The sequence below is a fragment of the Brassica napus genome, chromosome A4 (assembly GCF_020379485.1).
Source record: "Brassica napus cultivar Da-Ae chromosome A4, Da-Ae, whole genome shotgun sequence".
Taxonomy (NCBI): domain Eukaryota; kingdom Viridiplantae; phylum Streptophyta; class Magnoliopsida; order Brassicales; family Brassicaceae; genus Brassica; species Brassica napus.
In genome coordinates, this window is record NC_063437.1 from 21,031,887 (window position 1) to 21,043,139 (window position 11,253).

The 11,253-nt window shown below is 35.9% G+C and overlaps 4 protein-coding genes across 5 annotated transcripts; 1 reads left to right on the top strand and 3 right to left on the bottom strand.

The window, feature by feature from the left end:
- Positions 1–223: 223 nt before the first annotated feature.
- Positions 224–4,036, bottom strand: LOC106429261 (MLO-like protein 15). Its single transcript, XM_013870002.3, has 14 exons — positions 3,146–4,036; positions 2,999–3,056; positions 2,635–2,852; positions 2,362–2,478; positions 2,193–2,253; positions 1,938–2,032; positions 1,757–1,831; positions 1,573–1,661; positions 1,453–1,502; positions 1,316–1,356; positions 1,021–1,230; positions 876–943; positions 738–798; positions 224–648 (listed from the first exon to the last, which is right to left on the bottom strand). The coding sequence occupies exons 1-14, from the start codon at positions 3,260–3,262 to the stop codon at positions 400–402; spliced, it is 1,509 nt and encodes a 502-aa protein (XP_013725456.2). The 5' UTR covers positions 3,263–4,036; the 3' UTR covers positions 224–399.
- Positions 4,037–4,237: 201 nt separating this feature from the next.
- LOC106429206 (60S ribosomal protein L7-3-like) lies at positions 4,238–5,917 on the bottom strand. Of its 2 annotated transcripts, none has more exons than XM_013869949.3 (5): positions 5,767–5,917; positions 5,333–5,512; positions 5,161–5,258; positions 5,019–5,076; positions 4,238–4,768 (listed from the first exon to the last, which is right to left on the bottom strand). In XM_013869949.3, exons 2-5 carry the CDS (start codon positions 5,504–5,506, stop codon positions 4,370–4,372), a joined length of 729 nt encoding a protein of 242 aa, XP_013725403.2. In that variant the 5' UTR covers positions 5,507–5,512; positions 5,767–5,917; the 3' UTR covers positions 4,238–4,369. The 2 variants fall into 2 exon arrangements, with proteins under 2 accessions (XP_013725403.2, XP_048634746.1); XM_048778789.1 differs by having other exon boundaries at positions 5,684–5,781.
- An 816-nt stretch (positions 5,918–6,733) lies between these two features.
- LOC106429264 (methylenetetrahydrofolate reductase 2) lies at positions 6,734–9,816 on the top strand. Its single transcript, XM_013870005.3, has 9 exons — positions 6,734–7,267; positions 7,828–7,910; positions 7,989–8,162; positions 8,238–8,411; positions 8,481–8,581; positions 8,676–8,787; positions 8,860–8,940; positions 9,009–9,186; positions 9,261–9,816. The coding sequence occupies exons 1-9, from the start codon at positions 6,805–6,807 to the stop codon at positions 9,680–9,682; spliced, it is 1,788 nt and encodes a 595-aa protein (XP_013725459.1). The 5' UTR covers positions 6,734–6,804; the 3' UTR covers positions 9,683–9,816.
- LOC106429273 (B3 domain-containing protein At5g18000) lies at positions 9,799–11,178 on the bottom strand. Its single transcript, XM_013870015.3, has 4 exons — positions 10,955–11,178; positions 10,484–10,766; positions 10,246–10,397; positions 9,799–10,152 (listed from the first exon to the last, which is right to left on the bottom strand). Exons 1-4 carry the CDS (start codon positions 11,051–11,053, stop codon positions 9,913–9,915), a joined length of 774 nt encoding a protein of 257 aa, XP_013725469.1. The 5' UTR covers positions 11,054–11,178; the 3' UTR covers positions 9,799–9,912.
- Between the last annotated feature and the right edge of the window lie 75 nt (positions 11,179–11,253).

Here is an 11,253-nt window from a genome sequence, read left to right on the forward strand (position 1 = left end):
TCTCTGCTCTCCTTCACTCCTTGCTTGAATGCTGCCTCTGACCAATGTTCTTGGAGAAACGTTTTCAATTCTAAAGGAACAGACTCGTCTTCTGAGTTCGCAATGGTGTCCGCAGCTGAGTAAGTAGCTAAGGGATCCTCAAGAAAATCTGATTTGAGGAGAAACTCTACTCCGTTGAAGGAACCACCACTTCTTTCTCCAGCTGCAGTGTGATCTTCTTGACAAAAGAAAATCTTTGTATTCAATCAAACAGGCAAAGACTTAAAAGTAATATTCTTACAACAACGTTAAAATCAGTTTTGTATATTACACAAAGCCAATGAAGTGTTTTTTTTTTGGTCTGAAAACAGAATCTAATGGAAAAGCTCTTTTGTTTAGGATGTATAACTGTGTAAAGAGTTATTTTTCCTCAACAATCTCAGGTTTCTTCTCAGAGAGGTGACTTTGTTGAGAGGAGCCTTTTACTAGAAGCGACTGCAACTGTATAGACTTCGGTGAAGGAGTGGCTATAGGGTTTGGACTGCCACCATGACTGGAACCTGCGTGAGTCGAGCCTTTCTTTTTAGCCATCTTTGCTGACTTTGCCCATCCAGCAATCTGTTGCTGCGCCTGATCAGTGAATATTGCGCCTTTGAACGAACTTCCCATCTTGTCACCAAAAGAAGACCAGACAAGAATAAGAATTGTGTTATGGTTTTGAGTTTATGTCTCTATCCAGTTTGTATCAGAATTTGTACCTGAGCAACTAGGGCATAGAGTGGTAAGGTACTGTAACTACAGAGAAGCTGAACCAATACCCTAAACAGAGAAAACACAGAGTCAAAACATGATTAAGAAACTTTCAACGGAGATGTAAGAAGCTTTGGCTATATTACCCAATGACAAGTCTTGGAATTATGAACTTGACTTGTCCCATGATGCAAGAATCAAAACCATATTGAGCCTGTTGTTTATTACATGTAGGAGTCTTTTAGAGAGGCATGTATCTTCTTTTAGATCCATTATGATAAGAGTACTTACAAAGATAAAGAAGATGAATGCTAACTCGAATGAGTTTTGGAAGAGAATGAAATGGATCAAGAAGAGAACTAGCCGGGGACTTTTAAACCAGAATAAATCATCTGATGGTCTCACAACCAAGTCTCCCTCTACAGCAATATGTTTCTCTGCAACTTCATGAGCCAAATCTGTGATGATATGCTCCAGCTTCATCCCCACAGCAAGCAAAAGCTGAGGAGACAGAAAAAAATTAGCCTAAACCGACCAATCTCAAGATGGATTTGAATGATATACATGGAGTGGTTTAGGGAATTACAATCAAAGGAAGAAAAGCTAGCCAGAAGTAAACATGCCATGCTACAAGAAAGATGGAGTTTATGATCATTAACCAAGGGGAGAAAAGAGAGTAGGAAAGTGACTTGGATCGCAAGTTAAAAGATATTAGCAGCTTACCAGCAATGTTTAGAAGCAAGAAGAGAACCACAAACACCCAAAGGTACCAACTGCAATTTGATATATACATTAGCATAGAATGAGTAACACAATTTGTATACGGTTGGTTTTTTAGATTACCTGATACCAACAACTTTCTTGAAATCTGAATTTAGGGCACGTATGAGATACTTGTGGAAATTGAACTTTGGATTGGTCTTGCAATGAGTCTATATATAAACCAAGAAGAATATAAAGTTGTCACTAGAGATTCTTGTAGAGTGAAACTCAAATTTGTAAAATAAAGAAAGCTCGAGATATCTACCGTGACGAACCCTAGCCTCATTGTGATGTAATCTGATTCATTGACTGATGCAAGAAACTGCTTCATAAAGGAATGCTACAAAGAACAGACTCAAAGAACTCAAAAACATGCATGTAGTACATACAAAGATGTCTTGCGAGTCAAGATAACTTTATTAGAAGGCCAAAAGAAAAATACTCACCACCCATCCAAAGCAAGCATCAGCTTTTCCAACTCCGAGAAACCGTCCCCTGATGAAGTCGTGTTCTCGAACCGCTGTATATTTCTTCTGGATCACTGTACATATAGATTGCATGGGGTTAATGACTTGACGTTAAAAGATTAATCCTATATATATACCTTTTTATAATAGTTAATTATTTTTCCAACTACTGATATAAGACTTTCATTATGCTTCTACTTTGCATGGGGTTAATTACTTTGCATATTACTGTACCTTCGTCTGCGTTGTAGTCTTTTTCCAAAACTTTATCCTCCCATTTTCGCCATTGCATTATCTATGCATTAATGTCATGTTATGATCATTTGAAATGTATAATAAGAAACTTGTTACCCCCTCATATAATTTATATGGCTTTACGGTTTAAGAATGATTAAGTTAATACCTTCATGGTACCAAAAAGAATGGTCAAGAGGCAGAAAATAATGTGAGCAATAGCTAACACGAAGATGAATATATGAAGCTCATGCAGAGCTGATATTGACATTAATGGAGCCTTTCCCTGAATTAAAAACATTATCACGAAAGTTAATTAAAAATGAGTATGTCATCTAGTTCACAATACATGTTAATTACTTAATTGTATGCACGTCTTAAAACGTGTAAGACGAGATTATTGTTGGGGTTGACCTTAAAAATAATCAAAAAGGTTATATACCTTTTGGGAGCAGTAGTCGCCTGCGCCGGAGTCTCCGGCAAGGAGATGTCGGCCGGTGAAGCTGAGCTGGAAATGAGAGTTGTCATTGAGGGACTTGTCTTCTTTTGGTTTCTTACAAGGGAGAAGCTTTTCACTTAACTCCTTTGATATGCAAATCTTTGCTATTCTAGACTGGCTTACTGATAGCAGTAACGATATGAACCCTAGCAGCATAAGTTCTGTTTCCAACAATGATCAAATAATGTAACAATATATATTATAATCGATTCTTGGTTGATAAAATTAGTGGTTGAGATTCAGACAAAAAAAAGGAAATAATCCGTTAAATCATCTAAATTACTAGACTACAAGAGCATGAAATAACCTTCTTTGACTTTCTGTAAGGCCCCGGAAAGCTGCTTCTGATTGTTCTTATCAAAGTGCTGTATTCCAAATGTATATAGTCAACAACGTATATAAGAAGCTACTACCTATAAATACTGTATGTACTATATAAACAAAAATATATAACCTTTCCGGCACGGTGGAGGCCACGCTCGACGGCGAAAGAGATGGAGACAATCACGGAGCAGACGAGAGCCACCACCCATGTTGGTGTGTACTCTAAGGACGTTCCTCCTCCTGCCATTCTTGCTCCGGTGATTCTTGATATTCATTCTTGATCTATTGTTTGGTGGTTTATATATTTTTAGTTTGTTGACCATCAATAAATTACGGTTTTCAATCATATTCCCTTGGAACGTGTCTTCTTATTTAAAACAGGGTTTCACATTCTGTACAGGTAGTCAGGTATTCATACACTGAATAATACATTGGATTTGTATGTTTGAATTTTTCTAATGGGAATATACATATCATGGCAGTTAATATCATACATACTAATTTTTCATATATGTAAATATGATAAATACTAATGTTACAGAGATGCCAAGAGTTAACTGAGAGAGGTCCGTCTGACCCCTCTTAACCCCCAATTTCAAAAGAATAATTGATATATAGAATCAAACGTCAAATGGATTTAATTAGACGTCCCATTGACTAATCAATCCTACCACATAATCAGTTTACCAGATTACCGGTTAATTAAATAACAAAATTTGGACAATCTGACACAATTAAACACATTAGCTACCGACCAACTTTTATAATAGACAAGTCAACGATATCCCTGTCGGGATATTGAATGAAATTACGAAATTAACTCATTTCTAGAGCTGTTTGATCCGGATTTATAAAAAGTAGATTCCATATTTAATTTGATTTGTTTCAGTTTATACACTAACAGTGTTTGGTTTGTGCGGGTTTATACAAAAAACCACAAATTATAGTTGAATTATTAAACAGTATTATAAATTTTTAAATATAATAGTTGCTCTATTTTATTTAAATATTAAAAATATATTGTAATTTCTTAGTGGTTTTTTTAAATAACATCCATTCAGTTTATATTATCAATTTCATACCATTTTTTTTTGGTTCAGTATTACCAAATCCAATTCATTTTTTTTTTGGGTTTAATATTTGATTCAATGTTAATTGGTTTGGTTTTATACATGAACATTCCATTGGAACTATAAGAGAACCGGTTCAAACCGGAGATTTCTTGAGAAGAACACTATTAAGAAAATAATCATAACACGGTCTCTGATACAAGCACACAAAAAAAAAAAAAAAAACTTTAATCCAAAAATCTATGAAATGGAGAGAGATAAAAGAGGAAAGCTATGATCATCAATCAGTTCATCCTCCTGACAAGCTCGTTGATGAAGTTCTCCCTGTTTCCAGCATCACCACCTTCAACGTAGTGGTTCCTCTTCTTCTTAAGTCCACCGAGTGGTGCCTTAAGCTGGAACGGCCACAGGAAGTTGTTGGCCTCTTTGAAGTGAGGTCCAACGGTCATGATCTCGTGGATCAGATCCTCCACGCAGATGATGTTGTGCTTTCCTAGACCTTGACTCACTATCGAGTTGTCTGTGAGTGCTATCCTCTGATGGTTCAGCTTTCCATATCCTCTCTTGTAGATCAGTTCCTTAACAGTCTTCAAGTTTGGGTACCCGTAAGTCACGTAAGGCTCGACGCGACGCAACATGTTGATTGTTGCCTTGTTCACCTTGAGGAACACACCATTGAAGATCTGCACAAATGTGTATACACACAAGTTAATAGACATATTCCATATGATGTATGAGAACTTATAAATATCTTATTGCTATTTTTGTTGTTTTATTTTAAAGTAATTATAGTAGTTATTTTTTGAAAAACAAAAAAAATATAGTAAAACCAAAAATCAAAAACAAAAACAAAAACCTTAAAATCTAAAAATCTAAAAACCAAAAACTACTAGAACAATCATATACATGAACTTAGGCGACTTCAAGACTTACTTGTCTTAAACGCAGGAGCTGCAGAATCTTCTTGGTTTTTGGGTCAATAGCGTTGATTCTGGAAAAGACAAACATTAATGTAAAGACACAACATAAACTGTCTGGAACTGGAACCTACTTCAGTAAGAAAAAACCAACATACCCACGGATACGAATGATAAAGAGCAGTTTAGCTTCAGGGTCAACATAGAACCCTCCTTTCAACTTAGCCTCACGCTTCAACCTGATCAACTCATTATCCTAAACAACCGAACAGCCATTCAGACAAAAGTAGTGGAAAGGAGACAACACAAAAGTGTGTTTATTTATTTAACCTTCTCAGCGTATTCTTTGGCGTATTGCTCAGCTCTCTTGAAGATAAGCTTCCTTGTCTCAACGCTCTTCTTCTTAGCAGCTTCAGCTTCTTGTTTCTTCGCCAATGCCCACTCCTCTTCCCTCTTGATCTTTTTCAAGACGGACTCTGGAACCACCACCTTAGATTCCGCCATTTCTTCCTACACACAGAGAGCAATGACAATGAGAAGAAACATCTATGTAATGACATGAGACCAAACTAGGGTTTCATTACGTGACATTGATTCAGTAACTAGGTTTAGGTTTCATCCACTAATCTAATAAGTGAAATGTCTACACTAGAATCTTATCTATCTCAAATGTATATAAACCTAGGAAACGGAGCTATCACTAGACACAAGACAACACTTATGTTACGAGATGAGAGTATACGAGGAAGATCGGAGAAGCTTACTTTGAGAGGAAGGTACTATCTGAGAGATGGGGGCACGGCGCAGAGAGGAAGAAGAAGAAAAAATGGGTTTAGGGTTTTTAATTCGTAACCTTATTTTAATGGGCCATTTATCAGGAGCCCTGTTTATCTTATTTTATTGGGCTTCGTGGGATTAAATGCCGGGCTGGATGATCATCAACAATGAATAGCAGTTGAAAAGTTTCAAATTACGATCACATTAAAGAATTGAGTGATTAACTAACAATTTTGTAATACTATTTCTTTTTGGTGAATGTTGTGGTGTCTTCGTATTGTTTCATTTGTAAAAATACATAACTTAGCATTTGTACAATTGTTACTTTTTGGCTTGTAAATAAACTTATATAATTAGGACCTACCGCTTAACATTTTTTATATTCTAGTAGTATCTATCTATCTACCAACTCTATAAATGACAGGGAAAAATGTTTAAAATAAAATCTCAGGTGAAATTTGTTTGAGTATGAAATAAATTCATTTCAAATGAAAACAGTAGTAAACAAGAAAGCTTTTTTTTCTCTTAACAAGAAAGCCTAGGATCCAAGAAATTTGAAAATTTGTGATTATTGTTAGGGTACAGTTTTTCGTCTTTTTCGATAATAGCAAACTAATGTATATTCCCAATTAAATATTACTTCCTCCGTTTCAAAAATTTACATATTTTAGACTTTTCACACATATTAAGAAAACACATTAAAACTTGATTGTAAATGCATTGTTTTTTTGTGAATAACAATTTTTTATAATTTTTATCTAATAAACACCACTAATTTTTTTGAAATTTACAATTTTTTATTAAATAATACATTGAAAATGTAAAAAATGTATCTTTTAGAAACAAATTTTTATATTATAATGTGGATCTTTACAGGATGGAGAGTATAATTATCATAAAAATGAAAAAAGTTTTTAATGGAAGTGGACGTAGTCGTTGTAATCACCGAACTTCTTGGGATGTTCTATTACTATAAAGCAGTTATTACAATAACCCGTAACAACTTCACTTTGTAACCGGAGAAGATGAAGGTGATAGATAAGATCAAGTCATGGACCGATGAAGGTAAAACAACGTTCTCCTTCGAGTTCTTCCCACCGAGGACGGAGGATGGAGTGGACAATCTCTTCGAACGTATGGATCGTCTCGTCGCTTACGGTCCTGCCTTCTGCGACATCACGTGGGGGGCTGGTGGATCTACGGCAGATCTCACGCTCGACATTGTCTCGAGGATGCAGAACGTTGTCTGCGTCGAGAGTATGATGCATCTCACGTGCACTAACATGCCGGTGGAGAAGATCGATCATGCGCTTGAGACGATAAGATCTAATGGGATTCAGAACGTTCTTGCGCTTAGAGGTGATCCTCCTCATGGTGAGAACAAGTTTGTTCAGGTTGAAGGAGGGTTTGGTTGCGCTTTGGATCTTGTGAATCATATTAGGAGCAAGTATGGTGATTACTTTGGTATCGCTGTTGCTGGTTACCCTGGTACTCTCTCTCTTGTTCACTATCTGTTTTAGACACAACCTGATAAAACATTAGTTTTAGTCTCTACATTTTAAAAAACTATTTTTCTATTTCAAAATTTTGTATCTTTTTGTGTTTCACAAATATTTTAAAACACATCATAAATACATCATTTTGTGTTTAGCTATTTTCATAAGTTTAAACCAATAATATTTGAATATGTATACTTTTTTTTGAAAGTTACAATTTATCATTATTAACTAATGGAATCTACATAGAAAATTTAAAACATATATCTTTTTGAAACACATTTTTATTAACTATTAGAATTTACATAGAAAATGTAAAACATATATCTTTCTGAAACACATTTTTATTTTATATAAATTATTTAAAATTTAAAATTTATTATTATTAACTACTAAAAATTATCATTATTATAACTGTTATCTATAATTTGCATGAATCCAAATTACCGAATTTTTTACTTATTAAGATTAACCTTAAAATTATTTGATGCCAAAAAAAAAATTATTTATCTCAAAATGATCAGTGTAATCATGATCTCTTTTGATATACAGAGGCTCATCCTGATGTCATTGGTGAAAATGGCCTAGCTTCAAAGGAAGCTTACCAGAGTGATCTTGAGTACCTTAAGAAGAAGGTCTTGTTTTGTTTCATCATTTATTTTGTAAAGGCTCTTGCATTGTGTATTTGAATATGGATCGTTTTCTTGGAACAGGTTGATGCTGGAGCTGATCTAATCGTTACTCAGCTTTTCTTTGACACTGATATGTTACTCAAATTTGTGAATGACTGTCGGCAAATCGGAATCAAATGTCCCATTGTTCCTGGAATCATGCCTATTAATAACTACAAAGGGTTCTTGCGTATGATTGGTTTTTGCAAGACCAAGGTATGTTTTTCATCTCTTAGTATAACACTAAGTCATGCAAATGACTTAACTATGAAGCTGGTGATATTAATGTAGATACCAGCTGAGGTCATGGCTGCACTGGAGCCTATCCAGGATAATGAAGAAGCTGTGAAAGCCTATGGTATCCACCTTGGTACAGAGATGTGTAAAAAGATCTTGGCTCATGGGATAAAGTCTCTTCATCTCTACACATTGAACATGGAGAAATCAGCTCTTTCAATATTGATGGTTGGTCCTCATTGTACTACTGAAATTTACGTTAAAAGTATCCTAACCATCATTATGATGATGTTGCAGAATCTTGGTATGATTGAAGAGTCCAAAATCTCTCGTTCTTTACCGTGGAGACGTCCTGCTAATGTTTTCCGTATTAAGGAAGATGTGCGTCCTATTTTCTGGTAAACCACACTTACTTTCTCATGTTCTGATTATGCCTAGGTAGTAGCTACAGGACTTAATCCACATAGAATATTTATTCTTAATCTTTTTAAGGGCAAACCGTCCAAAGAGTTACATTTCAAGAACCAAGGCCTGGGAAAACTTCCCACAAGGCCGGTGGGGTGATTCACGCAGTGCCTCATATGGTGCACTCACTGATCATCAGGTACTAACATTGTTACATGTCACATGTTCTTGTATGCGTCTCTGCTGAACTAAATGATTTTATTGTTGTTAGTTCTCACGTCCACGAGCACGTGACAAGAAGCTTCAACAAGAATGGGTTGTCCCATTAAAAAGCGTCGAAGATATTCATGAGGTAATAATCTTGACTTTCACTTGAAGAAACGCAGACACTCGCAATAATCTTGTGAAACACGTTAACAGAAATTCAAGGAGCTTTGCCTTGGAAACTTAAAGAGCAGTCCATGGTCTGAACTGGATGGACTCCAGCCAGAGACAAAGATCATAAACGAGCAGCTGGTGAAAGTAAACTCCAAAGGCTTCTTGACCATCAATAGCCAACCATCAGTCAACGCTGAGAGATCTGATTCTTCAACCGTTGGTAAGTTTCTTATCATAACTAGTGAGATATTGACTCTAAGCTTCTCCTTATCAAATGCTTTGTATGATTTTCAGGATGGGGTGGTCCTGGTGGATATGTATACCAAAAGGCTTACCTAGAGTTCTTCTGCTCAAAGGACAAGTTAGATGCACTTGTTGAGATATGCAAAGCTTTGCCATCTATAACTTACATAGCTATGAACAAAGGTGAAACTTGGGTGTCAAACACTTCACAATCTGATGTGAATGCTGTTACTTGGGGTGTTTTTCCAGCTAAGGAGATTATTCAACCAACCATTGTTGACCCTTCTAGCTTCAATGTCTGGAAAGATGAAGCGTTTGAGACTTGGTCAAGAAACTGGGCTAACTTGTACCCTGAAGAAGCTGACCCTTCCAGAAACTTGCTTGAGGATGTCAAGAACAGCTACTATTTGGTAAGTTTGGTAGAGAATGACTACATCAATGGTAACATATTCAAAGTCTTTTCTGATCTTTGAGTAAAAACTCATTAACAATGCTATTCTGTTTCTTACTTCTTTCAAGTTTTGCTTTGTAATTTCTCTACAATATTTGGTTTCATTATCATATTGATTTGCTAATAAAGTCATTGATAAAAAAAAAAGCATCAGTTTCATTTAATCATAAAGATCCAAAACTATAGCACTAAGTTGCATGAAACAAAAGCTTCAACTAGTCTAAACTTATGAGCTATTAATCAAACACTCCTTCATGGAGAGGCATGTAAGACTTCAAGAACCATCTCTTTGGGTCTAACGAGTCTGAAAGTGCACACATCTCCAACGGCTAAACCGTAGCCATTTGCTAGAAACCTCCATCCGCTGGAAAACAACTTTGATCCATTACTGGGAACGTAGACCACCTCCCATGGCTTACCCTTGGGATCATGTATGACAAACTTAGTCCTCACCTTTGGCATGTGCTCCTTTGCAAAAGTTACCGGTATGGACTTATCAAATAAAATAAAAACAATCATTCCAAGTAACATAATATCATTAGTAAAAAACCTCAAATGGGTACTTGTGTATTGGTTTAATCTTACCAACAGTGTGAGATGTGATTTCTTGATGGTGAGACTGAATGTTGCAGCAGAGGAAGAAGATGAAGAAGCTCCATAGACATTACTATCCACTTTCTGCTTCTTAGATTCAGCTATTACAGGATCAACACAGCTCATCTCTTCATTCTTGACATCTTCATAGCCATCAAAAAATCACAGTGGATTAATAAAAAAAAACAAATATCCACAAAATAAAATAAAAAACTACTCAAGAGCTTACTGGAAGAAGAAGTGTTTAGTGGCTTGAGAATCTCTACACAATTCTTCTGGAAGATGTCAACGGTTATGCAATTGTTTCCTTCGTTAGTGAAGGTCAGAAACTCGTTGTCTCCTAAGTGATTGTCGTTTAGAAACTTGTCCCACCCCTTTCTCTCCATAAGGTAACATCCCATGAATGTTGAGAGATTCACTGGCCAAGAACTTCCCCAAGCCACCTTTAAGGTCACCTTAGGTGGGAGATTCTTGCATTCACTACTTCTCCAGAACTCGTTTGGAATCAACCTCTTTGGAACACACATACACACACAAAATGAAGATATATAAAAAAAAACATGGCAGTTAAGGCTATGTAACAAAATATATGTTTTAATTAGACACATCAAACATGGAAGATCAAAGATCCCACCTTTGAACATTTCAGACAAGGAAAAAAACTGTTAAGAGGAGATGAAAAGGTTAAGAAGATGAGTACCATGGATTCAGAGGAAAGATCTTCATCTGCAAGAATCTTGAAGAAGCTTGTCTTGTTCATGTCTTCTTGAATCCTACCAAATGCTATGTTTCTAGCCATCTCAGGAAGACAACTCAACTCCTCTTCTCCTCCTTGACTGTTTCAGTCTCACAACCTCTCTCTAGTGCTCTGTTTCTATGGGGGTGAAAACCCTTCAAGAGAGCCCTAAATGACCTTTCTTATTTTTTCTGTAGGAAAGTGGAAAACAATTATTAAGACTCTGTATACACGCAAAAGGATAAAGTATTTTTGCTTATTTT

Bases quoted from the DNA above. Each gene is read 5' to 3' on its own strand.
- LOC106429206 (XM_013869949.3), bottom strand. From the start codon at position 5,506: ATGGCGGAATCTAAGGTGGTGGTTCCAGAGTCCGTCTTGAAAAAGATC. The intron at 5,259-5,332 runs GTTAAATAAATA...TCGGTTGTTTAG, and splicing joins CCAAAGAATACGCTGAGAAG to GATAATGAGTTGATCAGGTT. The intron at 5,077-5,160 runs GTATGTTGGTTT...TGTCTTTTCCAG, and splicing joins TTTATCATTCGTATCCGTGG to AATCAACGCTATTGACCCAA.
- LOC106429261 (XM_013870002.3), bottom strand. From the start codon at position 3,262: ATGGCAGGAGGAGGAACGTCCTTAGAGTACACACCAACATGGGTGGTG. The intron at 1,503-1,572 runs GTAATCTAAAAA...ATCAAATTGCAG, and splicing joins AAGAAAGTTGTTGGTATCAG to TTGGTACCTTTGGGTGTTTG. The intron at 1,231-1,315 runs GTAATTCCCTAA...CTGTCTCCTCAG, and splicing joins TAGCTTTTCTTCCTTTGATT to CTTTTGCTTGCTGTGGGGAT.
- LOC106429273 (XM_013870015.3), bottom strand. From the start codon at position 11,053: ATGGCTAGAAACATAGCATTTGGTAGGATTCAAGAAGACATGAACAAG. The intron at 10,398-10,483 runs GTAAGCTCTTGA...ATGGCTATGAAG, and splicing joins ACTAAACACTTCTTCTTCCA to ATGTCAAGAATGAAGAGATG. The intron at 10,153-10,245 runs GTAAGATTAAAC...TTATTTGATAAG, and splicing joins AATCACATCTCACACTGTTG to TCCATACCGGTAACTTTTGC.
- LOC106429264 (XM_013870005.3), top strand. From the start codon at position 6,805: ATGAAGGTGATAGATAAGATCAAGTCATGGACCGATGAAGGTAAAACA. The intron at 8,163-8,237 runs GTATGTTTTTCA...ATATTAATGTAG, and splicing joins TTGGTTTTTGCAAGACCAAG to ATACCAGCTGAGGTCATGGC. The intron at 8,412-8,480 runs GTTGGTCCTCAT...ATGATGTTGCAG, and splicing joins CAGCTCTTTCAATATTGATG to AATCTTGGTATGATTGAAGA.